We start from the raw sequence: 27,529 nt of genomic DNA on the forward strand, positions 1-27,529 counted from the left end.
ATATTCCACAGCAGATTGGCTGCAGCGGAGTTACCTGGGGGGACCCAGCATGTATGCTGGAGGTCAGTAGCAGGTCCCCAGGGTGAGACTCTTGGGCTTCTTTCTGCCTTTCTTATTCATTGCCATGAGCACTCCAAGGCTCTTTTTTACAAGCTGGCACGCTGGGATGAGAACCCCAGTAAGTGGCACAGGTTGAAGTGTGCCTGTGTGTTAGAGCAACTCGATGACTCAGGGAACAAATGTTTCCTTTTTTTCCCTCGGGGTGATGATGCATTGAGCTGAGGAGACCCGGGGAGAAGCAGACTGCAGGGTTAAAAGTCTTCTTCCTGGCAGGTGTGAGTCACTGGCAGGAGCCAGGTAGCTACAGGAGTTGTAGCTGGAAGAGGCAGTTCCCCTGTGAAATTCCTGTGTAGATGGCACATGGGACAGCAAGGAATGCAGATTGCCCTGGCTGCCTGGAGCTAAAGAGCTTTACAGGGCAGTTCGTTGGAAAAGTGGGGGGCCATATTCGAAATGGGGAGAGGGAGAATTTGAATAGTTGGTTTTCTTTTGGTGTTTTTCTTTTTGCAGGGAAGCAGGAAAAAATATTGGGCTGGGACTTGTCCACTTCGCTTCATGCTGAGTGTGAATTTGGGATTTTTTGTTTTGTTTTCTTTTTCTTTTTCAGGGGAAGAGGGTAGCAGGAATTAAAAAACCTGCACATAGCTACGTCTGGAGGGGAGGCTGGTATAGTTGGCTTACAGAGATTTGGCTCTGGGACAGAGTTGATATATGTGTGAGTGGTACACAGGGGTCTAGACCATTGCAGAAAAAGGGAGAAGGCTGTTGTATGAAACATTTGGGAACTGCTGAGATAAAGTAAGCTGCTCCATTCTGTTGATTTGAAGGGCTCAAACACTTGACTATGAGATCTCAGCTGGAAATTGCAACTTGCAGCATGGAGAAGGTAAGGAGAAGCTTCCTGAACCACATCTGGGGAGTAATTCTTGCATGTGGAGCCCTTTTCCAATCTCTGTAATGATGAGTCTAGGCCTTGGAGTGACTGCACTCTGCAACAGTCAGCATGTTGCTACCTGAAGTGTGACACTCAGTGCCACATTGACAGGACCATGTTGACATGCCTGGAGTCACTCCTGCTTTATTGGCATTTTTTTGAAACCAGCTCTTGTGGAATTGTAGACTTTCATCCACAGCCCTTTCTGCTAAGTATTTTAAATGGTGCTGTTATGTGTCTTGGTTTCTGAAAAGAGCATTAATTCTTCTGTTCGGTGTGAAACGTATACCATGGATTTGTTTCTCTGTATTCAAAGAACCATATTTGCCCATTGGATATTTTCAGGTTTTTAAAGTATTTTCTTTTTTTTTTTTGCTAAGAGTGGACATAATAAATTACACCTTTTTAAGTCTTGGTCTTTTATGGTCTGGTGCTAAGACAGCTGAGGCCACAAATGGCTCTTGGGTGACTGAAGCCTCACAGAGAAAAAGGACTGTACTATGCATTGACTCCAAGGGATAAATGTTAAGAGGTGGATGTTCTGGAGCACGTATGTGATATGTCCTGTCTTAGTCAGGAGGGTGGAACTAGATATCTCTAGAGGACCCCTTCAACTCCAGCTGCTTTGGAATTCTGAACTAGGAAAAAAGTTTTTTTAAGAGGTAGGTGTCTGCAGCCTTCATGGCCTGGATTTTCATTTTTGTTCTACTCCATCTTTTCAGTAAAAAGTACATTGAGAACTAACAACTTTCTCCCACCTTCAGCATTACCTAGCTCTGTTGATGCCTGGATACTCAGATCACATGAAAAGCCAAATAAAGACCCTGTGAATTCACACTGTTTTGAATAGAGGGCACACTGTGGACTTTGGCTCACTTAATAAAAACTGTGTGTGAGGTACAAAGTTACTACACAGCAAAAATGTTTATGGCACTTGCTTCTAGCTTGTGTGTACCCTGTAAGATCTGAGGTGTCTGCATTTTTTGTTTCAAAAAATCTGACTGGGAAAGCTTGAAGATACCCATATTAAAATTTGATTGTTGCCACCTTGCACACTGTGCTTTTTCCCTAATGAGGTATAAGGACACTGTACATTGGGGGGCGGGGGGGAACACTAGCTTTACAAATTTTTGCTTGATGCAACTTTAAAGATAAATGTCTCATGGAGATCAGGCCTAAATTAAGACAGTGCAGAGAGACAGAAATTCTGGCATTAATCATAATACTTTTATTTAAATGGTAAGGTGTGATTTAATGTAAGTGGTTTTATTTTTATTAATACTATATGCTGAATTTTGAACAGTACTGGACCTAAACAATTTTACAAATATAACACTAAATACACTGTTTATTGCTCTTTTTTTTTGCATGAACATAAAACCTGGAAATGAATACAAGAATAAATAAGGCACCCTACTAATATGCTATTTTTCTGTATTGTAGTAGCATGCAAAAAATTTCATTTTGCTTTTGCAAGTCACTTTCCTCATTTTTCTTACTAGAGAAAAAATAAGAGTTCATTATTTGGGGAAGTGCCTGTTTGAAAAGTCAAAACTTGAAAGCACTTTTTAATTTTCTTAATTCAACAGTCTACCTTACAAAACAGCTCTCGTATAGCATGTCCTAATTTCTTTTTCTAAAGACAAAAAGTATTTTTGTTCTTCCTTTGCTGTTACTAGGAAACATGCCTTGCAAGAGGAGTGTTCACGTACTGCTTGAGACAAAAGACCTGACTTGCTTTTTTTAGCTGCATTTTCTTCTTGTACTGACCCCGCTCAAAAGATAAAAATAAAAATGCAGAGGCATCTTTCCTGACTTCTTGTACGTGGCTGGGCCCAAATCAGTGATCAGCAAAAGATGGCAGCTTCAGAGATGCTGCTTAAGGGCCTGTTCTAAATTTCAGTATGCCCTAAATTAGGGCTTCCCAACAGTTTCAAAATACATTCTGTCCAACTGTCCCTTCTGCACGCCGGCTGTCACTCTGTCAGGGCTCAGGAGAACAGCGATGCCTCGGCCACCCTCACAACTTGTCAGCTGCTAGGGCAGAAGCTGGTTTGCAGTGGCTCCAGTGATTTGGCAACCTACTGCCAAAACGGTGACAAATGACCAAATAAACAAACCAGAGGCATGACTATGACCTCCAGCCCGACTTTCTTTAAACAGTTTGTTCCATTCTTTTCAGAAATGATATTAGACAAAAGGCTTGAATTTGTTTTTCTTTTTTAATCTAAAGCAGATTATATAATAATTTCTTGATGCTCTAATATTTATTCTTTAAAACTGAAATGTTCTTGCAAGGTAATATAAACATAGCAGGTTCAATCACCAAGTTTACCAGTTATATGAAGTCTGTGTTACTTACTTATGTGACAACACCCAGCTTTACATAAACTCTGAAATGCAAAATGTCTTTTAATTACATAAGTTATTACAGTACTGTTTTAAAGGAATCTTTTGGTTATATGTAAACACTATAAATTAGCTCTTTAAAAAATAACCATGTAAGACAAGTATGGCATTGACAGTTTAAAAAACAATAAACAGTCCTAAATCTGAATACTCTCAGGGCAGAACAGCAAAAGCAGATATCAATCTAATGCTGTGGAATAACATGCTGAAATTTCAACTTATTTGAAGAATCACTACTTTTATTTGATCCCTCCTTTTGTTTTAATGTTTTAACATTTTCACCTTTAGTGCTCTAAGGAATGGGCCAAGTGGTACTATATGTGACAGGATAATATAAGCTCTTTTGCATATTGCCATTCTAGTAGTAAAAGCCATCTAAATAAAGTCTCCTAAATACATACTGATTTAAATTAAAATCCTGAGGAATTATAATCTCTCTACTTGATAGTTTTGGTTAAGTGCAATTTGATGTATGCAGAACACTGTTTCATTTAAGGTCATTCTTAGTAAGGCATATTAAAAATAAATATAAAAGTGACAACATAATATTTAGTTTCTTGCTACAAAATCTTAGGCAAAAATATTTTTGCATGTAGTAATAGACTTTATCCATTTGCTGGCTTACAGGAGTTAAAATTTGTGCACTAAGCTTATCTGCCCTTGTCAGAATGTGCCACTGTGCTATTACAGTGGTCCAAAGCTACATGCTAAAGATTTTATTTCCATGCTCAAACACAGCTTGCACAAACTGCTTGAAGACTCTGTCCATGTAAGTGCACTTCCTTGGCCATATTCCTTCCAGAAAACCGATATGGCCTCCGCATGAAGTCAGAACCAAAGCAACATTTGCGTTTTGTTTGGCAGTTTCTACTGGTATAGCTAAAAGGGGGGGAAAAATGTTTTAAGTCCTTTACCTTCTATGAAATGCCAGCCATTGAAAAACTTCTCTTAAACATTTCTCATGTTATGTACGAATAAATAGGCACAACATTAATATACACTTAAATGTCTTACTTAATATTCACTTGAATGTCAGGGTTTAGAACCACAGCTGTATTAAAAGCCATTTTTCTCTTCATCATTAACTCACCTTACCTGTGTGATTTTTTTTTCCCTGGCTGCTGTAAAAATTCCAGCTTCATCTGTCTTTCACTCACACTGATGGAACAGCACCCATGTTAATGCATACTTAGGATTTGCTATAAATAGTGTAAGTAAAAGGACAATCAGCCCTCTTAATTTTTTACTGTTACTGCAATATTCAACTTTAGAAAAGCTGAGGAACTGGGACCTCAATTGCAATTGTGTGAGACTCCAAACACAGAACCTTTAATGTCAGGGTAAGATTTATTAGGATAAATCTTTTACTGTAGGATATCCTATCAGCTAATATAAAAGATTACATTACATCTGATCTGCCATATGTTTACCCCTGCATATTCAGAGCACACCATGCAAACACACTGGGGGATGGTTCTTGCCCTGAGGAGCCCATAATCTAAGACACAAGGTAAACAGAGAAAGAAGAAGGGGGAAACAACTGTACAAGGACACAGAAAGGTGATCCATGCCACCCAGGAGATTAGTGGCTCTCTACTGAATAGTGACTGCTAGAAATTATTTTAGAATGTAGATTATTAGAATGGATAGTACAAGGATTTTTCTTTTGCTGGGTTAGTTTTCCTGATCTGATTAGCACCCTAATTCTAGTTCCCCATATTAATGCCAACATCTGAATAGAGGCAGCCACAGTCAGCCTTCAGTGAGGTGGCAATGGCCTACAATTAGCCTAAAGTCATCAGTAAATGACATCTGAGATATGCACTGTTCTGAAAATGTGTAGGAGGGAGGCTTCAGTGCCTCCTATTTTGACTCTGCATAGATGTGTGGCTTAATCAATTTCACCACCTGGGCAGTTCCCTTTCTGAAGGAAAATAGAGGTCACTTAGCACAGACTGACACCAGAGGAAGCATTAGACTTTACAAAGGATACTTGGTGTGATGGGATCACCCTGGTCTCATTTGAACTGGCTAACACAGCAGTGGAACTTTATATGAAGACTGCAAACACCACTGATCTATAAAAATTAAGTTATTTAAGCAAGTTCCTCTGGAGTTTGAGGTATGCTAAGTAGACATCTGAATGAGCAGAAATCTCGGCACATTTCAGTAAAGAATGCATTTCAAATTTCCAGTTTTCAAGTAAGAAACTTTATGAAACAGAAAAAAATAAAAATCATACAGATTTTTGGTTATTCAGGATTGACAGAAAAAGCAACAGCAAAACAAAAAAGCTTTGTCCAAAGAAGAGAATAGTAGCAGTTTCACTGTGTTGTCTAAAAAAGGTTATGACAAGAAAATAATTCTGTTTTTAAGTCATATACTGCTCAACTAAAAATGCCTTGTCACTACAACACTAAGTAGCAAGTTGTTCACAAGATTTATATTACTTCTTCATTTACTTTAAAGTATTTTTGAATCAGATTCAATTTTGGGCATGTTGAGTTGTTCACATCCCTTTCTGACTGCACTTCCTTCAGAGACACCTTCCACTCATTCCTGTTTCTAGGAGTCTGTTCCTTTACCCCTTTATACATTTGCTATCTCAAAGGTCATTATCCTTGAATAGTCTCTATCTTTGCATCTTACTGCCTTCTTCATAGATGTGCTCCTTAATTTCATTTGGGTGCTGGCAAACTCACAGCTGTGTGTTTGAGATGCCAGTTTGCCTTCATTTTCAGCAACTGGAGTAGGAGCAGAGTAACCCTTTGCTTAGCCAAAAAAGGACCCCCAGCCAGAGTAAGTCACTCAAGGAGAACTTGAGTGCAATGACTGTGGCGAACAGCTGTGCAACTTAAAATAGATCAGGGCAGAAGCACTGGACCTGTGGAGCCAGGGGAGCAGCCTGTGCCTCAGAGGTCCCTACCAGCAGGGCCTGGAACGACACGCTCTGTTCCACTCCAGGGCCTCAGCATGGATGCAAAACCAACTGCCTGCAGAGCTGGGTTAGTGTCTCTTGTGAAGATGTGTTACAAGCTCCCTGCCCATAACATAAGGTACCTGACCATACCCTGGGGGAGCACAGACTGAGCTCCAGAGAGCAATGGGGGCTCTCCTGCCATGTATGTGAGGTTCTTTGCTACTCAGTGCTATCCATTTCTTCCACTCTTTCCCTCCTTTCAAAATTGCAGGCATCTAAGTAGTTTGTAGATTCCAGCATTTACTAAGTGATTTTGATTCCTTACTAGGAAGAAGAAACAGTGCTTCCTACTGTTTCTACAAGAAATCCTTGGCTTTTCTTTTGTTCAATTGGAAAACTGAAAATATTGTATGCAGGATCTGGCCCTTTTAAAGCAGTACTGTGGCCAGACTAAAAAGTCAATGATGTTAAAGCCTAGACTGGGGAATAGCACATGCTGAGAACATGAGATGCAGAAAACAATGTGTTTTTTCTTGCAATCCAACACATGCATCATTTTCAGACTCAGCACATGCTTGTCTGGAGTTTTGCCTGAGTTAATCCGCTCAGCAATCTCTGATCTGCCTCTCTTGGATTCTGTGGAGGAACACATTGCCATGTACAAAGAGAGCGGCTGCAATTCATGTCACCTTCTGCTGACTGCATAGGAATTTGCCCACTTATCTGTACCAAGCCATCTGCTCTTCTTCACTCCAGTAGTCTGTGGTCCATGTTAAACAGTATCCCAAGAGAGAATTGGGGATCAGACACAAACCCCATGCCTGCTTCAGGCAATGAATCACACTTTCCATACCCGTTCTGCAGATGTCTGCCTGGTCACTGAGGGGACTTATAAATAGGCTTCTGTGCAAGGGTATGAGAAGGAATATGTGAGGAGAGACAGATTTGACCTCCAAGTATCAGAGATAGACATGAGAACCCCATCAGTCCTAACAGATTCAGGATCAGCTGCTAACTGGCCTGAACGTACCTCTTCACTCGCTGAAATGGGCAAAAACATGACAGTCATTCAGTTTGGCAGACTAGTGACAATGTGTAGGGAGAATGTCCCTTTCTGATAAGAAACTGCTTTGCTGGGGGATTAAAAGGGAGATCATAATAAATGTCTCCTCTACTTTGCCAGCCCAGCTGGGGAAGCCCTTACAAGCCACCAATCTCACCATGACCTCTGCATGCCTGTCATTCAGAGGTTGCCAGTGTAATCATAGCTCCCAAATCAGTTTGATGGTGGTCTTTCATTCCCAAACTGGTTGGCAATACTGTAGTGGGTGCCACATGCTGCCTGTCTCCACACAGCTACTGTGGCTTTTTACTGGAAGCCTATCAGTCCTGCACTAGGATGCTGATTATTTTCCATGCCTGGAAAGGTGCAAGCCACATGCAGGTCTTTACAAATGTCATCTTCCCCATCCTGAAATTCCCTCTATTTGTCCATGTAACTCCTCCCCAGCAGAGTTTCCTGCTCTGGAGGTTCTCAGAAGAGAATTGAGTTGCTCCTCAGTGCCAAAATGCAAATGATGCTTGGCAGTGGTGTGGTACTTTTCTCAAGGCTGTTGCTAGGGACTGGTAGCCATCCAGTAAATAAAACCACAATGCAACAGAGTAAATTTTGCAATGTAAAAGCAGATGAATGGAGCACTGGATGTATGTGTTCTAGGAGATAGGATTGCATGCCAAAAGATACCACTGTTCATTTTTCTCCACACATAACCTTGTACTTAAGTTTCTTTTGGCCAAAATCTGTACTGCTGTTTGATCCAGCAAGCACAGACCTGATTTGTGATCACAGAACCACAATGTGAATACTTACATGCAGAATTACTTCATTCAAAACCAATTTGTTGTACATTATTTGCCAAAAAGAAGTTATTATTTTCTTAAAGAACAAAAGAAAAAACACATAAGTCACTGCTGTTGGACATTCCATTTTTTGCTTGATTTCTCTTTATCTTGTTCCTTAAACTTTTAACCGAATTATTATCTGTCTGGCCACTTCTTGGTCATTTGGTCTCTTCTGGCAACTGCATTCAACTGTGCTCTTTTACATAACAGGATGTACACTAACACCTAAAACAATTCAAGTTTGAATTCAGGGGGACACAAAAGCTTCAGAGAGTTCCATAAAATATATATAACTGAGCTCAGACATGCACTTATTTGTCACAGTGGATCAGGAAGGAGCTGCATGGTACCTAGCTCCAAGGGCAGGCTTCCAGCTCGGACACAATGCTCATCAGCAGCAATTAGCTAAGCATTAGTATAGTGAAATTCAAGTCAGATGCCTAATACACTGCTTAAAAAGTCTCTTCAGAGAAAAATGCCACTTCAGATAATAAGTTAAATGTGACAGTGATAATGAATGCTATCACACCATCTTCCTGATTTATTTTTCACATTTACAAAATGCAAGGGCTTGACTTGGCTTTATTACATATTTCCTGAAGCAGTGGTTTGTTTAAATTAGTTATGGTGAGAGAAGTGTCATGCAATGAAGAAAGCATTTGTTTTCATTAGTCAGTATTATGCAATATGAGAATTGCATTCCAGAATTAAACTACAGATACATCAGCTGCCAAGCTCTGTGAACTTTAAACAGCAACATTAAGGAAGGACTGCAAATTGATTGCTTCTTCATAGTACTAGATTGAGGTCAAATGGCACATTTTCACAATATATTTAAAAATAACTGCTGGGAAGTACAAAGTGTACCAAAAGGCACATGAGAAGAAATGATCAGGTAGTAACAAGCAACTAAGGCAGCATCTGCACTTTTCAAGGGAAGTGTCTCTTTAGGTCCACATTATGTAGTGACAAAGCAGACTTGGGTTAGTATCCCTCAAGCTCTGTTACTGGAAGATAGATGTGCCTGGCTTTATGGAAACTATTTAAATACAAAGGAATTCTGGCACAGCTTTCTCCCTGGTGAGTTTTCTAGGCCAGTTTCCCAGCTCTTGGAAATTACAGCTATCTACAAGAGAACTGGAAGGTAGCTTAAAAGCTGATGAGTATTACTGGGAGAAATGAGGCATGAAATAACCAGTCCCCAAAGTCAACAAAAGGCTGGGGTTTGGATGAGTATGAATTTTGTGGCTTTGAATCCATGATACAGTTGTGAGTGGAAACTGCCTTTGGTTGCCACAGGCTTCTGTGTGTCCACACATAGAAGTTTTTAAGTTAGAAAAAAAAGCCAGTTGGTAGAATAAAGTCACCTCCATGAGTAACACCAGCCCTTTATGTTTGCTAACATAAAACAGCTCACAGAAGATGTCAAGATGTCAAGATCAACAAACTCCATTAACTAATGGTAGCAGACAAAAATCCCAGGCTGCTAATTGGGGTGCTCTGTGTCTCCTGCCAGCATGATTCCCACTGAGGGTACACAGCACAAATGAAAAAGAGCCAAGGATAGACAGAAATAACAGAGTCATGCTATTAGCAGGAAATCAGCATCGTCCTGGTGGCCCTTTCTGAGGTAAACTTGTCTCCACAAGTACAAGGGTTTACAGCTAACAGCATTAACTCTGTGAACAAGGAATAAACGAATGCCTAACCACCCAAATATCTTCATGGAGAAAGGCTGGTTACTGTTAGAGTTTTAAGAGAAGATGGACAGTCATTACAATAGACTCTTATCACTTCTTGTTTCAGAAGTGCTGGTGTTCTACCTCACCCCCCTCTACACTTCAAGACTTCTAAGGCATCCTCACAATAGTTTAGATACCTAATTTTACACAAACAACCATCCCACTGTTCACCAAGACTTGTGTTAGTTTTACAAAAGAGCTTCAAGGATTGAGAGATCTATTACAGCTGTACTCTAAGGGGACTCAATCTTTGAGTACTCAAACTACACATTACAGAACAGCTGAGGCTGTAAGAGACCTCTTGAGATCATCTAGTCTAACCCCCTGCTCAAGCAGGGTTACCAACAGCAGGTTTTCTAGGGCCGTGTCCCATAAGGTTGTGAGTATCTCAATAGATAGAGACCACACAAACGATGCCAGCATTTGACCACTCTCACAGTAAAAAAGTGTTTTCTGGTGTTCAGATTGAATGTCATAGGGTCAGATGAATAGCTGGCTCTTCAGAGCTGGAGATAAAAAGGCGATGGAGTATCTGCACTAATTTTCATCTAGGTAACAAATGTCCCTGTCCCAGTCATAATGGGCTGGGAAAGGTTAAGAAATTTTTTTAGGAACTGAGGCACACTGACTGGTTTACTGCTGCTGTCACTATGCCAACTAGGTAGACCCTGCCACAGCTATTACTTAACTTTAGACAGAAACCACAAACTAAGCTAATGCTAAACAAAGTGGTGAAGCTATTGTTCTCTCTCTCAGACACTCTGTGAAAGAAACAAGGCACAGCAGATGAACTCCCTGCAGTGCTATGAGGAAAGTCATCTCCAGGGTCCTAAGACCTATAAAAATTATCTTCAGAATCACTAGCCAGATTTTATATTTGGACATAGATTTTAGGGTCACAGCCCATCCATTCACATTTTCAGGCCATTATAAGCTTATGAGAGAACAAGCAATTGTCTGATTTCAAGGAAAAAAATCCCACAGAGAAAATAAATACAAAGGGACTAACTCTGTTTCAGAAAGCCTTTGAACTGCAATTTTTTAAAGTTACATACAGTATTCCACTTTAATATTGCTATGTTTACCCAGACCTTATTTTTTTTTTTTAAGCCTCTGTTTTGGCCAATGTAAGGGAGAGGTAGTTTGGCTAATCTAGAGTCACCATTTTTTCCCCTCATATTAGGTGTCTGTCACCTCCTTACATTGCTCATGCAAAGCATGGATGCTTTTTGTTCTAGAGAAGAAGAAATCAGACTTTTTCTAGTGCAATCTACTGGAGTGGCCCTTTTCATGTCTCTAACATTTGTCTCTAACTGGTCTTCAAACTATAAATAGTAACACGTGTGCATGTTTTTGCATGTGTTGTACATCTGCACACAGATAAACAGGACACACAAAGTGTCTCTTCAAGTTCTTTAATTTCTGCTTGCTGTTCTGATCTGTTTGCCTGCTCACTTTGGTTTCATGACTCATTCTGCAACAATCTCACTCCACTTGTGAAGAAAACTTCCCTGAAATAAATCAGCTGTATAAACTACATTTTTAAAGGTGTCAGGTGCTCATTGCTAAAGACTGTTGCCTCAAACAGCTGTTCATTTTAGTGGTTTTCTTCTACATTAGCTTTTGTTCTCCTTCTCCTCTCAGAAGCTATAACCAATACACAGACCACAGGAACAAGCATATATTTTCAGAATAGTTAACAACAGGGTTTTGATTTTCAGAGGAAAAGAAAAATGTTCATAATGACCACATGTTTGGCATGAAACAGAAAGAAAATGGAAAATGGAGTTTTCAGCCTGTTGCTTAGCTGATATTGATGGTTCTTATTCATTTCAACCTGCCCCCATCTAGGAGCTCACCTTGTGTGTATCTTTTTCCTTACCCTAGATTTTGGCCGACAAGATTAGATGTAACTAATCTAATTTAGTTGGGTTTTTTTACTTTTAATTTACAGGCATGGGGAGGTGACACTGAGATCAACAGATGAGGATTTCATATCATCTCAAACTAAGCAACTCCCACACATTCTTTGTAGGGACTCAAAGAATGGCAATAAAAAAACCCCACTTGTTTACAGTTTGAATTCTGAATATCTACATCCAGACAGAATGACATCAGATTCCAAGTTCCTTTTTTATGGGTTCTCTTCATACTTGGTGAACAGAAACAGGTGCTTCTGAGAGGGCACTACATCTGGTATCTTCCTTACAGTAAGAAAACTCACACCCTAAATGTTCCTATTTCTTTCTTTTGACTGTAAAAACTCCACTAATGCCTAATGAGGCCATCCCATATACTTCTGCATTCTGTACTAATCAAGTCTCTCCATCATCATCTGTTTTATATGTGTCTTAACTGCAAGACTGAGTCCTCCATGGAAGTTTTGTTCCTACGTGCAAGTAATATTTAAATACACTTCTACACATAGGTCTGAGTTTATTCTCAAACCTATGTAGTTTGTCTTAATGACTGCATATACAGAGAAATATATTTTAAAAAGCCTAAACTTACCATGACCTGGTGAGAAAACATCATCCACAGAGTTTAGACATAACACTGGAATTCCTACTGACTTCAGCTTGCGACATGGGCTAGCATCTTCATAGTAATCATCAATTGAACGGTAGCCAAACATGACTGAAGTGAACTGCTTATCAAATTCTCTAATAGTTCTAGCCTGAAGTACAGAATTCAAATAGGGAACTATGTCAGCATTTGGAAAACAGCATCCAGCTCAAGCAGAAGTAACATTTTCACATACCTTCATCACAAGATCCATATCAAATAATTTCTCCAACATTTGTCGGTGCCTAAAAAGAAGAATATAAAAATTGGAGGGCTTGTATTTTTGTTATATAAACAAACATAGAAGTTCTCTGTTTTACAGATACATTTATGGAAGCAACTGTCTAACATGCTTGTTTTTAGTTTTCTCTCATATGAATAATCTGGAATCCAAGAGCAGAATAATTGTTCATCCATATGTAGGTACATCCAGCAACATAGAAAAAAATCTGCATAAGCCATGAGAAAGATGCCAAAGATAAGAGAATTTAATATTTGGGAATACAAAATACACCGGGGTTTTATAAAGCCAATGATGAACTAGGTCTTTCTGTGCTTTTGCAGCCAAGACCAACTTAAAAAATTATTATATATGCAAATCTACTCAAAGTGAATATGTACAAGTCTAAAAATTTTAAAAATCCATTTACTTCATCTATAGATACAGAAGTAAATTGGGCTTGTTGTGAGTCCCTTGAGCAGCATCTAAATTTAGTCACATTGATGACAAACTTTCTTGAAAAGACCTTTTTGATTTCAAAACTTACCAAATAATGCACGAATTATTATGTAAGAACTAGAGTTCTTACAGTATTAATTTTGCCAATATTTTTATACCTGCTGTCCATCTCATGTTAAAATCCTTCCACCTTGCTAAATAGTTCAGAAGACAACTCACCTGCTGATAGAGGATTGTAGACAAGTGGTCAAGTAATAGTTGAAAAGAAGCCAGTTTAGTGGCTTCTCCAGAGATTCTATAGATTCAAAAACATTCCAACCCGCAGAGAAAATTGCAGCTGCCATTAAAGGAGTGTCTCTGCCAGTTTTTCCCAGGTAATTTAAAAGAAGCATGCTACAAATGAAAAACAGAAACATACATACTATCAAACTGTTTGCTTCAATTTAGAGTAAATGTAACAGCCATGTTTTTGTCTATTTTTCAATAGTTTCTTGTATGAGTCCTACAGTTGTGCCTAGTACACCTAGAAGGCAGTCACCTAATCAGCATATGACTCATGAAGTTTACTTTCTCCACTATCAGAGAGGAACAGGGTAGGGTGTGAGTAGGAGTGCATTTAGAAATAGAAATATACTTACTAGTCTTACTTAAATCACTAAAGGGAGGGAAAAGTCAAATGATTCTTACTCATGGAACAAGTATTCCCAAGTGTTAGTAACTTTTATCATCTTACAAGCACAGGTCTTCCTGATGTGATAAACCTGATCAGCGTGCCTGACAAATGCAAGCTGCCCCTGGCACACCTGCCTCACTATGAAGAAGTCTTCTGAGATTAAGGTAGTGCCATTACCTCACCTCACACATAAGAAAGAACATAGCTCTTCTTTAACACAAAATACGTGAAGTCTTGGATAATGAAAAAAAACTAGAGAAACAAAATTATGACCCAAATAAATAGCTCAGGTCTTGTCTTTCTGATCAGTTGCAACTCACAGTCTCTACTGCTAATGTACACTTGAGTTGAAAATGGGGGGAGTTCACAAGTATCTACCCTTCAAATGTAAAAAAATAAAACAGCACAAAGAGAGTAAAACAAAAGTACTGGCAGAAAAGCTCTAAGTCTTACTTTACTGCCTGAGACCATAAAGTTTACAACAAACATTTTAACTCCAAATCTTCAACACAAACAACTGCAGTTAATTAGTAACATTAAGATAGCTCCCTGGATTGCCACACTCTGTACCTTGGCTCTACTGTACTTGCGGAGACAGCAACCTTTAGCAAAGACATTATGAACCAGTCTTCCATCACAGAGACTCTATCCCTCTGCACTACCTACCACGTCATAGGATGGCAGTCCAATAAACCAACCAAAAAATGTTGCAATAGCAGAATTCTAACTTCCCTAACAGAATTCACAGAGAATATGTAGTAGAGAGAAGGCATAGGAATCTTTATGTTACAAAATGAAGTCCCTTTCCACAATAATACCTACAGAAGATAGTAGAACAGGTGGTCTTCCATTTACATTTATATATGTCTGTGAAGTGAGCATCTATTTTAATTCTTAACTGGGGCAGATCTGTCTTATATAGATTATCTGACTATTCAGAAAATTCTGAAAAGCAATAGACGATAAAAAAATCTGTAAGCTTTAGACAAGTGGATGATTTTTGCAGTATTCCCTGTTGAGATCTTTGCTCCTGCTTAATTTTAAATGTGCAATGCTCCAATTAATTTTGAAGCAAGGAAACAGTTCTCATGTAGACGATTATAGACTATTCCAGTGTTCTGTACAATTAAGCATATGCTTTCTGGTTTTGGTTCAGGATTTTAAAAACATATTGGAGGGGGGAGGTGGAACACCTTGCCTAAAATTGCCCAGTGGTGCTGGTTACATATAAACCAGGTAAACAACACAGATTCCCTGTGCCATTGTAACAGACTTTGCCAGTATTTTGGATAAGCCAAGGACAGAAATGACACTAAGGGCTGATGTGGCCTTTTGTACCAGTCTCATAACTGCCAGCTTCTACCACACTTTCAGCTCTTCATAATTGCCAGGCACAGGGAATTGTAGCCATCCCAGCATCAACTGCCACAGCAAGGCACAAGCAGACCAGATTTCTGGAGAGTGTTGAGGACAATATTTTTATATACAATCAAGGATCTAAATAGGAAAAATATTCTTTGGATCTGCTATTCATATGTAAGGAAGAACTGGTCAGGTAGAGAACAGTCTTGGCCACTGAGATTATTTGATAGTGGATTTTTAAGATGAGAAGTAAGTGGGTAAAGTAAGCAGCAGAATTATAATACTGGAGAGAGTTGGCTTTCATTTACCCAGGGATCTGGTTGGCGAGATCTTGCATAAGATGGCCCTGATGAGCAAAGGGGACTTTAAGGATAACCAAACATAAAGCAGAAGTGTGATACATTCTGATATGCAGGAAGTTGAGCAAGAGTAGCAGAAGACCACATGGGAAAAAAACCCTACTGACCAATTTCAAGGAGGAAGTATCCTTAAGGTGGAACACAGGATCATCTACCTGGGAAAACAGTCATTGCCCAAGCATGCAGGGATGCAATTAGGAAAACTGAAGTTCAGCTGGAGCTGGAACAAGCAAGGGATGTGGAAGACAACAAGGGAAAGGTTTCTGCAGCAAGAACAGCTTCTGTAAGTCTTCTGTAAGTCTGTAAGTCTTTTGGTACAAAAGATTACTCAGAACAAACAACATTGGCTTCTTTCCCCTCATCAGTGAAGCCAGTTATCTCCTCATAGAATGCAATCAGATCACCTGGCCATGTTTTGTCCTTAATGAAAACAGTCACCATTAGTCCCCATATGCCTGGAAATGGCTCCCAGAGATCCTCCCAAAGAACTGAAGTTAGGCTGACTAGCCTTTTTCCCTCCTGGAACCACTGTTTAACAGAACAGGGAACCTAGTGACTAAAGATTTATGAAAAAGCAAAAAAATACCAGTTTGAACCAATATATCCCAAAGCTCCTACAAGTCATGGATAGATTAATGTCAATATATAGTAATCTATATTAATTTCAATATATGTGGGCTGTATCTGCCCATTCTCCACAAAATTTATCAAAGAAAAGTGAAGTCTCAGGAAATTACCACTGTGTCTGCAGTATTCCTAAGGAAAATTCTCCTCTGCTACGATTTTTGCTAAAGAGGCTGCTGGAATATTCTGCTAGCTTCTAGCACTGTTTTTTTTTACTAAGAAACTGTGCTATCATTGTTCTCACTGTGCTTTCTGGAGAGAAGCCAGGACACAGCAAGTCTTAACACCACATGCTCTACCAATCCATATCAGTTTGAACAACAATCCTACTTTTTGCTTCTGCGCCAGACAGAGCAGATATCCACACCTCTTCCAGCTTAACCTACCCACACACTGCAGAATACAGAGTGAAGACAAATCTTATTGCCAGAGGTTGCTATGAAACATGGTGTATTAGCTCAAGATCCTGTTTTATATCCCTCTGCTCTGAAGACAGCCTCCCTAGTTTCTGACGATTGTATTGCCTGTTTGGCTGTCAATCTGCCTGTCACTGTTTCCTGTCTTTCTCCACCCCCCTCCCCCCAGTTTTTAAATGTTAGCCAATTTCAACCGTCCCTGACACAGAGGCAAAAGCCTCAATGATACAAAGTTTCTAAAAGTCTTCTGCATATTAACTGTTGGAGAGAAACCCAACTTGCTTGCAGGTCAGTAAGCAATGCAAGTATTCCAGAGTAATTTACAATCAGGCTACACCAGTCTTATGATCACAGTTAAGCTGAGGCTTGTGTTACACAACCTTACCCTCCCATAGAAACACCTGCTGCCATAAATGGAGCTGAGGGGTGCAAGCTGTGCACATGATGAATAACAGTCTCTAAGTCCTCTGTGTTAGCTGCACAGTAAGTCCTTGGTGTCTGTAAGGAGTCAAGAGGAAAAAAAAAATGCCATCATAAGCTTTTGTATTATCCTTTAAGGACAAAGCAAACTGAACAGTGGATCATTATATAAGAAGATAAATTTAGCATTTATTGTGAGGCTTCACTAAATGGCAAATAGAAATCCAGAACGTTTCACAAGGAGGTGAAGGAAGGAGTTATACTTGTTATCATTACAAAGTAAAAGCAGTGACAGGTATCTTCAGTATCTGCAACCTCCAAGTCATTAGACAAAATCTGAAGAGAGAACAATGTGCTAAACTAGACAGAACTAGATCAGAACTAGATAGACACTGATATTTTTAAAATACCCCAAGGAAATGGAAACATTATAGAGGCTATAGTTTACAGAAAAGGAAGTTATAACAACAATTTTACTATATTCACCCACATTCAAATGCAAAAGAGAGCATCAGATTTCAAGTTCTGTCAGCCAGCATTTGAAAACTAAGCCATATTTAGATTTTATGTACAACACAACCAAATAAACAGGTAAATAAATTCTCCAGTGTGGTTTACCTAATTTAGAGAATTATTCAATTAACTAAAGCAATGAAACATATATTATCTGTTCTTTATCCATCATTAGTGCCTCTTTAAATCCTGAATTGAGACTTGGAATGACTTCTGCTGGCATGAGGTCGGGTAACCCCTTGGGTAAGATTTGGTTAACCACTTCCCTGCTACTGAAGGAGAAGCACAACTTTTGGGCCTCCCCTGCACAGACACCTGGAACAGTCCAATCTGAGGGACTATCTGGAGCAGTTTGAGGGAGACAAGTTCATTTAGCACCATAAGAATCAGTGACATGTGTTTTTTTCTAATGGTGTTATCCAAACCTCATCTACAGAGAAATAAAGTTTTTAACTTTAGAGCTGCTAGAAACATGTTAGTGACCTAGACTTAACTATAGGTACTGGCTGAACTGCCAAAGTTCAGTGACACATTAAAACTAAATATAAAAATACATAACTATGAGTGAATGGAACTTTTCTGTTTGCTTGAAGGAACAATGGATTTCAAGGGTGTTTTTTTAAATTGCTTTCAGTTAAACTGCCTGGCTATTTGTGGGTGATTTTAACAACACTAAACTAATTACTTAGAACACATTTTACAAGAATATTGAAATGTTGACGTCAAAGATGAAGAAAAGGAAAGAAAAGCTAAGTCTAGATAATTAAAACTGAAGACATTTTTAATTTCCATTTATGTTGCATTTCCATTTCTCATCCACATTAATTACTCTTCACTGTTTAACATCCTATTAATTATAAACTGTGAATGTGTTTTATTTCAATTTAATTGTCAACCTTACAAGGAAAAAGAAATTATTTTTGGTAACTAGCATCTAATGCATTCTAAGTGAAAGTGTATTTGATTAAAATTCATAAAACTAAAGATATATCATCTATTTTAAATTCAGGTAATTCCAGACAGTTTAATGTTTAGCCATTTAAATTTGTATGAAGGTATTTTAAAACACCATCTTAGCTCACAGTGGCTGTAGTCAATATATTTGATTATTCCAAAGCAATAATTCACAATTGCTTTCAATAATCAAGGAGTACAGTATTCTTTAGATAACTATTATTTGTTGCAAATTTAAATCTATCTTTAAAGTGACTAGAAAAAGAACTGCTTACATAACTAATTTCTACTGTGGTGCTTAACTATGCTTCAGACTCATTAAGTAGGGATTTTATACTAAAGTGTTGAAACCTCTTTGCAGAAAATGTGATAATTTTAGCTGGTTTGCTGCACCACAAGAACTTATAAAGCTTAAAGATGTAAATCCGATTACAGTAAAATACACACAATGTATCCAAACAAGGGTTCTTTTCTCTAAATGATTCAGAAATTCATCAATAAGGACTTTGTGTGTCACAAAACTGCTTTGTAGGTCCATCTCCAAAAGTATGCAGAAAACTACTCTTAACATGGCAATATTTGCATTGAAATGCTTTATCTGATTATGGAAAAACATTCTGAGCTTTTTAAAGTTTGAAACCAGGGGATTAAAAAAATGCTAAACAATACTGAGTATTATGCACATTCATTCCAGCTGCAGAATTGTCAACAGAACGCATATGAAAAAAACAAAGCTTATTCAGCAATATTTCATCATGCCTTGTCCCTAGCTGCAGAAAATGTTTAGCTTCAAGATTTTTCATCTGAGGAATGGCCAGTTATTTCTAAGCAAACATGAAGTGTCTGTCCCAAAAAAAACCTGCCCTCTGTAGCTGAGTTTGTGTCATGATTGCCGAGAAAAATACAAGAACGCATTTAACTTTCAGGATACAGATATCCATGTAAAGCTGGTTCATTAATTTACTAACATGTAGTATGGATCAATTTTAACGGCACACCTTTTTAACCATATAAAAAATATAGTTTAAACTGGGGAAGGAATTACAGTGGATTATATTTGGATATGTATGCTAAATCAATGGGAGAAAATTGCAATGATTGAGCAGAGATGTGCACATTTTAGAAACTGCACTATTTTTGGAAAGAAAATGTAAGAATTGTTCATTTTAGTGTTACAGATATTATTAATTGAATAATTTCCTAAAATGAAATGTTCAGAAAAAATTTTATGTTGACCAGCTGACCCTCTAGGGTTTCAAAATAAAAAATTAATATTGGCACATGATTGATCTACCAGATGGCTGAATTATCTTCTCTGCATTTTCAACCCATGCTCTGAGTTTCTCTCATTTAAATCCAACTGTACAAACAAATGATTTCATAATTACCACTTATAAGTGAGAGATGTTTATCTTAGAAGTCATCCTTACCAAAAGCTCCTCGCCAGCAATTCCCCGATTGTTAAAAACCACGCATCTAAAAATTGAGACAAATAAATTCAATTGTGCACATTGTTAATTTCACCAGAAGAGATAACTTAAGCACACAAAAAAATGAAAACGCATAAAGAAAAATGAGCCACATCTATGAATAAGTTCAGCACATAAATATTTACAGACCTACAGATTCAAGAGGCTGACCTGTGTGGAACAAGCTTTATACCAAAATGGAGTTCATGGAGGTCAGTGGGACTATCAGACCTCTGTGATTTGTCGAGGTCAGATTGCAGGGTGAGAAGCCCAAGGCTTAGCTGAAAGTGGTACAGACATGTCCTGCCTGCACTCTGCAATGAGCTCTGACACTGCAGGGCCCAGCCTAAAGCTGTGTTCTGAAAAAAGAACGTCAGAGATCCATGTGTAGACATCCCCCAAAGCTACATAATTCTATTAAATTGGAAGAAATGAGCCAAGTCAAAATTATAATGACAGCTGGATCTAAGTTGCAGGTTCTTGGGAATGTTTTTTTTTCATCTGGTACAGCAGAAGTTTCTGGTCTCTCTCTGTTGGTAGGAGTCTCTGAATCTTCTAGCAGTATTACCATGATTTAAGAATCCATACTTTCTCAATAAATATTACTTTTCTATGGCTCTTCTACCATCTCACCGAAATAATTTTATTAAATAATATAAATACTTAGATGGGTTAAAGGCATGAAAGAATATTTATTTTTGTTTTTATCAAATGTTGCTATTTAAAAACAAAATTAGAGCATTCTCTTGAAATCTGACCTAAAGCTCCATTTTTTAATATTCTACCTTCTTCCCTTAGGAGGTGAAATGCAGATAAAACCTCCAGTTTAAAAATTAATAGTAACAAGTTGTTGATTTCAGGGCTTTCCTCTGATATTTTTTACTGCTAAGTTTTAAGGTGATTTAAAAAGTACTTTGAACAATTAAATACTTTCATAATTTAGTAAAGTAGTTATCGAAATAGAGAAGAGATAGCCAAGCATGTAGATAAAAGCTAATATATACATATTCGAAGAACTTACTGGAGTCAGCACCAGAAGCCAATCTGCAAAGACAAAATCTAATATTCCAAATACAGATCCTGGAACAATGACAACTTATTTTACATAATTACATAAACTACTGTGTTCAGATCTCCTTTGCCTTAGGAAAGCATCTGATACATACACGCACTGATATTGGATCCTACCAGAGGCAGCAAAATGAATAGCAATGAAAAACAACAGTACCTATATCCCAGTGTTTCACTTTGATGGATCATATGAAGAATGTAGGATTCCTTGCTTGTTCCTGTCAGGCCAGGCAATAACAGGACAGTGGGTCTTGTGCTGGCATCGGGATAGTATGAGCTGTCATTATTATCAAACCAATCCAACGAAATCTGTCCTCCATCTGCTGTTTTAATGAGCTCACTGAAAGGTACATTTTAAGACAACACTGATTAGATTGAAAAATACATACATGCTATTAAGAGTGCTTGCAGTCTACAAATTAAGAGGTATGAATTCTGCACTTTTCATTATGTTTTAATACTCAAAGTGCCACCTGACTAGGCATGTCTGCAATCAGAAAGAGTTACACCTACAGCTGACAAGAGTTAGAACAGTCAATTTGCAGGGTAATTCCCGTTCCATAAATGAAGACAGTAAAGGAAGACATGGCCTTTCATAAATTGCTGCTGATGTACTGGAAGCTTGTAACTAATGTGATTTTTGGCACTGCCTTGAGTTTTATACAGGCATTTTTGTGTACTGCAGATTTCCTTTGAATCATCTAAGAATCTTTTGATAGCACACTGGGTAATGTGATAAACATTTTTCACTTTCTTTTTCCCCTCTTCATCCAAAGAAGTAGGATGCATAATGGATTGTTATGTTTTAAACATGCAGAACACAGACACACACTACTGCATATTTCACCCCGTATTACTACAAACTGTGCTAGAATGCACTTTTATAGCATATATCTTAATAATGCAACAAATATGGTAATATCTCAGTAAGATAGGCATGCATTGAACAATGACAAAAAAGTTACATTCTTTTTTTTTGGAAACATACAAATCTTCCCACTTCCTGGAAATTTGAACAGTTAAAATGCTACTTTACTTTCATAATTTAGAAAAGTAGTTATCCAAATAGAGAAGAGATAGCCAAACATGTAGATAAAAGCTAATATATTCATATTTGAACGGTTTGAGGGAGTTGGTGTGGAAACTGCTGAAATGTAAGCCTACCTGGCATTTGATTTTTCTTTTGAAATTCTTGGTAGTGACTACTGCAGATTTTAAAGGCGACCAGCCTTGTTGGACTCATTAGCTCAGCTTTGCCCTTTTTCAGTAATGGGAAGTAGATGCACTGCTAGTGAGTACTGCCAACACAATCTAAAATGGTGCAAAATAAGCACTGCTCCATGGAACTATGTTTCTTTTCTCAAAACCCTTGAAATAAAAGTGTACAAGAAGGACTAGAAGAAGTGGACATGGCCATACCACTGAAATGTTTCCTAGTTACTAAAACTAAGGGAAGCTGCTAAATGCTAAATCTATTCTACCGTGCAAGCAGAGCTGAAACAACTTGTGTTGCATCCAGGTTCCGGCGCATAAAAGTCCTTCTCCTTAGGTCTTGTGCCAAATGCCTCATTTGCCAGACTAAGTCTCATTTCTGTGTGAAAGAGATCAGCTGAGGACAAAAAATAAATATAAGGGATTTTTTCCCTCTTAGAATGAGGGAAATGTTACCTCTTTAGGCATGCCTCTTAGGCATGAAAGAACACAGCACAAAAACTCCACAGGTAAAAGTTACTCTGAAAATCCCAGAAGTTCTGTATATTCAAAACAAGGCTGAATGTGGCTGTGCTACGGTTAGGTTCAACGTGTTGTTTTAATGGACAGATACAGTGACTGCATGACCTTTGCAAAATTATGGCATTTGAACACCAGAATGTTTGATAAGCCAAGCAACTGTGCTGCCATTCAGAGGGGCCTCTACACCTCTACAGGCTGCAGAAATGGGTTGACAGGAATTTCACAGAGTTCAATGAGGGGAAGTGCAAAGTCTTGGGCCTGGGAAGGAACAACCCCACGTACCAGGAGAGGCTGCCCATCTGGAAAACAGCTTGGCAGAAAAGGACCTGAGGGTGCTCCTGGTGGACACCATGTTGAACACGAGTCAGTAATGTGCTCTTGCGGGAAAGATGGTCAAAAGTCTGGAGGCTGTGGAGGCTTAGGAGGATTATAGCCAGCAGATTGAGGGATATGATCCTGCCCCCACTATGGAGCACTGGTGAGGCCACATCTGGAGTACTGACTCCAGCTCTGGGCTCCCCAGTCCAAGGGAGACATGAACATACTGGAGATAAACCAGCAAAAGACCCCAAAGATGATGAACAAACTGGAGCCTGTTTCCTATGAGGAAAGGTTGGGACAATTGGGACTGCTCAGCATGAAGAAAAGGCTCAGGGGGAACTTAGCAATGTGTTTACATACCTGAAGGGAGGGTGCAAAGAGGATGGAGCCAGGCTCCTTTCAGTGTTGCCCATTGACAGAACAAGAGGCAATGGGACCAACCTGAAGCATGGAAGGTTCCCTCTGAATATCAGGAAACAAATTTTCAATGTGAGAGCGTGCCACCAAGCACTGGCACAATTTGCCCAGGGGTATCATGCAGTCACCATCCTTCTGGAAATCCAAAAGCTATTTGTACATGATCTGGGGCAACTGGCTCTGTGTGAACCTACTTGAGCAGGGCAGTTGGACTAGGTGACCTCCAGAGGTCTTTTAAGACCTCATCCACTGTGTAATCCTGTGAACATATAACCATGTCAGTTCCTATATTGTCACCCATATTTCAGTGCTACAAAACTCTGAGCTAAAATAGGCCCATTTGGGAACATTGACCTTTCAAACCTACTTCATATTGAATCCATGATAAAGGTAGTTCCAAGTCTATGACAAAGTTGTAAAGGTGGGCATAAAGCAAAAAATAACAGGCACGAACTTGAGCAAAGACAGTGGGTGTGACACAGAGTAAGAGAACAGCTGGATATCAAATCAATCACTTTCCAAAATAAAGGCACTTACTTCCTGTACCGTACTTGGGGTCTAGATGTGATAAAGGGGCGCAGGAGTGTCTGCACCCGACCTTCCCAGCACCAAATCGTGGGATAGTAAGTTTCTGTCACAACAGGGCAATATTCCTCGAGAAAGCGGCAGAAACGGTCATTGCTTGCCACCAGCTGGGGTTTCTAGGAAAAGAGACTACAGTCAGACATGGACATTCTTCTAAAACAAATTAAAACCCAAAGAAATAAAGCTTATTTAAATCCTCTCTCAGTGAACTAATTTATTTCATATAAGCATTTGCAATGCTTTTACCTTTAATGGTACAGAGAGAAGTAAATTAAAACCAAACAAAATGCCAAAATGCCCAAGCAAAAAGTGAAACCCATTAAGCATAATGGACTCCTTACCCATTTCTAATAACATACTGATCTATCTCTAATTTTACCAGCATTGTATCTTCACTGACATATTAAAATCACACTGTTTCTTAGTAAACAAGAAAGGTTTTACCAAGTCTGTTTTCTTGGACCACACAAAAATGTCATTTAATTCATGCATGCACTTTGACGGCAGTACCTTTTTTAACCTGGTAGGATGCTTCTCCTCCCATCTCATTCTACAGTACACAAGTGCATCGGTTTCTCCTCTCTAATAATGCTCTGCATGCAGACAATTTGCTTACAGTTTCCATTTGTTTACCAATTAACATGGAAAAGTCCCTGTATTCCAAACATTCCAAACAGCTCAGGTTTTACCAACTATATTTCTTATACCTCTCTGTCACAATGATTCCTCAACATACAAGCATTAATAGGACAACAATACATGCTTTGAGGAAAACCATTCCACATAAACAGCTGTAATGGCACATCATCCCTTCGTTTGTCTCTTCTGACCAAAATCAAGTACTCTCTTCTCTGTGAAGAGGAAGGCTATGTTCCCAGCGGTTCTCTGAAGGACTGTGGCAACACTCAGGTCCTCGACGGTCGAAACCCTTTTGATATGCGTATTTTCAATTGATTACGCATTCAACGAGGCGCTCTCACCAGGGGGCCACTTCAGATCTCGTCAGGCTCGCTGTATCCAAGTAATTTGCGATTGCCTAATTCATCTGTAAAACTACTGCTGATGAGGAGATGCCCAAGAGTGCTCCAGCCCCCAAAACGCTGCCATGGTGCCCCCAGAGGTACTTAGGATGGTACCGACGGGGACACAAGGGCAGCAAAACTACTTGATCGCTTGCCCTGCTAGTGAACCAAGTAGGTCGGGTTTGTGTTGTGCAGGGCAGTCTCCTAACCTCCCTTTCCAAAGCATGGCACCCGGCCAAGCTCTCTAACTGGTACAACTGCATTTTGGGGACTGCCGAGACCGGAGCCCCTTCCCCTCCCAGACGGAGCAGGACCAGGGGAGCCCTCCCTCACCGCAGGCCAGCGGCCTCCGGGGGTCACCGGCGGCCCCTGCAGAAGACGCAGCCCCGGGGGCCGGTGAGGCTGCGCTGCCGGGCCCGTGTGGGCTTCGAGCGGGGTTTCGGCCGGCCGGGACCCCGGGGCGGACCGTCCAGGGGACGGACGAGGGATTTGAGGACAGTGCGGCCGCAGAGCCCTGCTCTCCCCCCCAGCCATTTCAGGTGCGATCCCCTCGCCTGCGGGCGGTGGGTCGCGGTGACCTTCGGGGCTGTCCCCATCGGCGGGACACCTGCGGAGCCCGCCCGCCCCGCCGCCCTCCCGCTCACCTTGGCGATGCTGTTGAGGTAGTAGCAGGCGTAGGCGACACCGAAACCCAGTACCAGGGACAAGCCCACGCCGGAGCCGAAGAAGCCCACGCGGACCTGGCTCTCCAGGTAGAGGGAGAGCTCCCTGGTCAGCACCTGCCAGTCCATCGCACACGGGGGACGGCACGGCAGGACACCACACCCCGGCTGCCGCGGGCGAGCCCACCCCGGCGCTGAGGGAGGAGGAGGAGGAGGAGGAGGAAAGGGAGAAGGAGGAGCTGGCGCCCGCCTCCCGCCGCCGCTGCCCGCGGCCCGCTCCGCGCTGCAGCGCCGCCCCGGGACCGCCCCCGCCGCGGCCACCGGGGCCTGGGGCCGGTTCTCAGGGGCCGGGGCTAGGGCCGGGCTGGCTCGCAGCTTGCCCCGCAGGGGACGCAGTCCTGAGTCCGGCTCCTCAGCGGCAGTGCTGCCGCCATCGGCCGCCCCACGGCAGGTGACATCTCGGTGCTCCTTCGGTGTCACCTTGCCCCGTCGCTTTGCCGGGAGGGCGGGGAGGGCGTGTGGGGGTGAGCTAAGAAAGGGACCCGTCCCAAACCGTAAGGAGCAGCTGATGCAGGCGTGTGGAAACTCAGTCACTGCCGAGCAGGGAAGAGGGAACCCGGGCTTCCAAATGCAGCAGTGGTTAATCAGCAATCTCTCTCTAAATATTTTACGTGAGATGGAAGTGTGCTACTGCTCTTCCACTTATCACTGCTGTTACAAGGCATTAGTGAAGACCAGAGAGGAGTAGAGGTATCTCCAATTCCCAAGAGAATTTCGGCTAGCTCCCTTTTCAGCTGTATGGATTGTTGCTTGGAGGCCCTCGTGTTTGCTAACTCAGATGCTCCCCCCTTCAGCTTCATAAAAAGACACACAGTATCTGCATCTTTTCCTTGGCAAAATCCTAGCACAGCTGATAACACGAAGATCCTGGAGCTGAGCATCTGCTATTTGAGATGCATCCATGCACCACAGTACACGGAAGTACTTTCCCTCTCCTTATTTTATGGCCCAGCTCCATGAACTGCTGAGAGAAGACAGACGTTGCTCAGTGAGACTCTTCACTTCTTGCCTTATCTGTGTTTTCCTACTCTATCCAAATTTCAAAATTTACAATATTAAAAAAGAAGAAAAAAATGTAACCACAGAAAAGGAGATGTGGCCTTTTTCACTTACTCCTCCTAATTAAGATAGAGTTTACCAGAGAGATTCTGCTCTGATGTAAAGCATCTCGGTCCAAAATGTTCTTGTTCACCATGGAAAGACTAATAAGAGTCTATTGCAGAGATCTGAAGAAATTTTAAAATACCTATTCCAGTCAGCTGTCCAAAGTTGAAAAGAGTATGGGAGTTGATAAGCGGAGGCAGGGATGGTCTGGGGTTTGGTTTTTTCCCCAGAGCTGTTACAGAAACAGGAAATCGAATGGGTGGAAAACTACTGCCATCAATGCTGCCCTTCCTCTGCTGATGGAGAATAACTATACCCAGGTTTTGGTCCTGACTTGCTGGGAGTGTATGCTGTACACCCCAGATAAAAGGATTTATCATGAAGGGAAACTCTACTGGGAGAGCTGGAGTAGATAGCTCAGTTTGAGAACATGTAGGCTTCACCCGCAGTGTGAACTTAGGAATCTTCAGAGACAATAATTTGGCTGAACTGACAACTAGATTTTAGGTTGCAGAGGAACCTGCTACATCTGAAGGGGGAACTAGTTTTGCT

At 40.4% G+C, this 27,529-nt stretch overlaps 1 protein-coding gene across 1 annotated transcript; it reads right to left on the reverse strand.

Annotated features, from left to right (window-relative positions):
- Positions 1-2,199: 2,199 nt before the first annotated feature.
- ABHD3 (abhydrolase domain containing 3, phospholipase) lies at positions 2,200-26,033 on the reverse strand. Its single transcript, XM_071418177.1, has 9 exons — positions 25,796-26,033; positions 24,082-24,245; positions 21,230-21,412; positions 19,963-20,008; positions 17,031-17,143; positions 13,431-13,604; positions 12,729-12,777; positions 12,479-12,644; positions 2,200-4,282 (listed from the first exon to the last, which is right to left on the reverse strand). The coding sequence occupies exons 1-9, from the start codon at positions 25,940-25,942 to the stop codon at positions 4,104-4,106; spliced, it is 1,221 nt and encodes a 406-aa protein (XP_071274278.1). The 5' UTR covers positions 25,943-26,033; the 3' UTR covers positions 2,200-4,103.
- Between the last annotated feature and the right edge of the window lie 1,496 nt (positions 26,034-27,529).

This window comes from Agelaius tricolor, unplaced genomic scaffold (genome assembly GCF_023055355.1).
Source record: "Agelaius tricolor isolate 1412-34295 unplaced genomic scaffold, bAgeTri1.0.p SCAF_2, whole genome shotgun sequence".
NCBI lineage: Eukaryota > Metazoa > Chordata > Aves > Passeriformes > Icteridae > Agelaius > Agelaius tricolor.

Excerpts from the sequence above, each read along its gene's own strand:
- ABHD3 (XM_071418177.1), bottom strand. The coding sequence starts at position 25,942 with ATGGACTGGCAGGTGCTGACCAGGGAGCTCTCCCTCTACCTGGAGAGC. Across the intron at positions 24,246-25,795 it reads ACCTCAACAGCATCGCCAAG|AAACCCCAGCTGGTGGCAAG; the intron begins GTGAGCGGGAGG and ends CTCTTTTCCTAG. Across the intron at positions 12,645-12,728 it reads ATATGGATCTTGTGATGAAG|GCTAGAACTATTAGAGAATT; the intron begins GTATGTGAAAAT and ends TCTGTACTTCAG.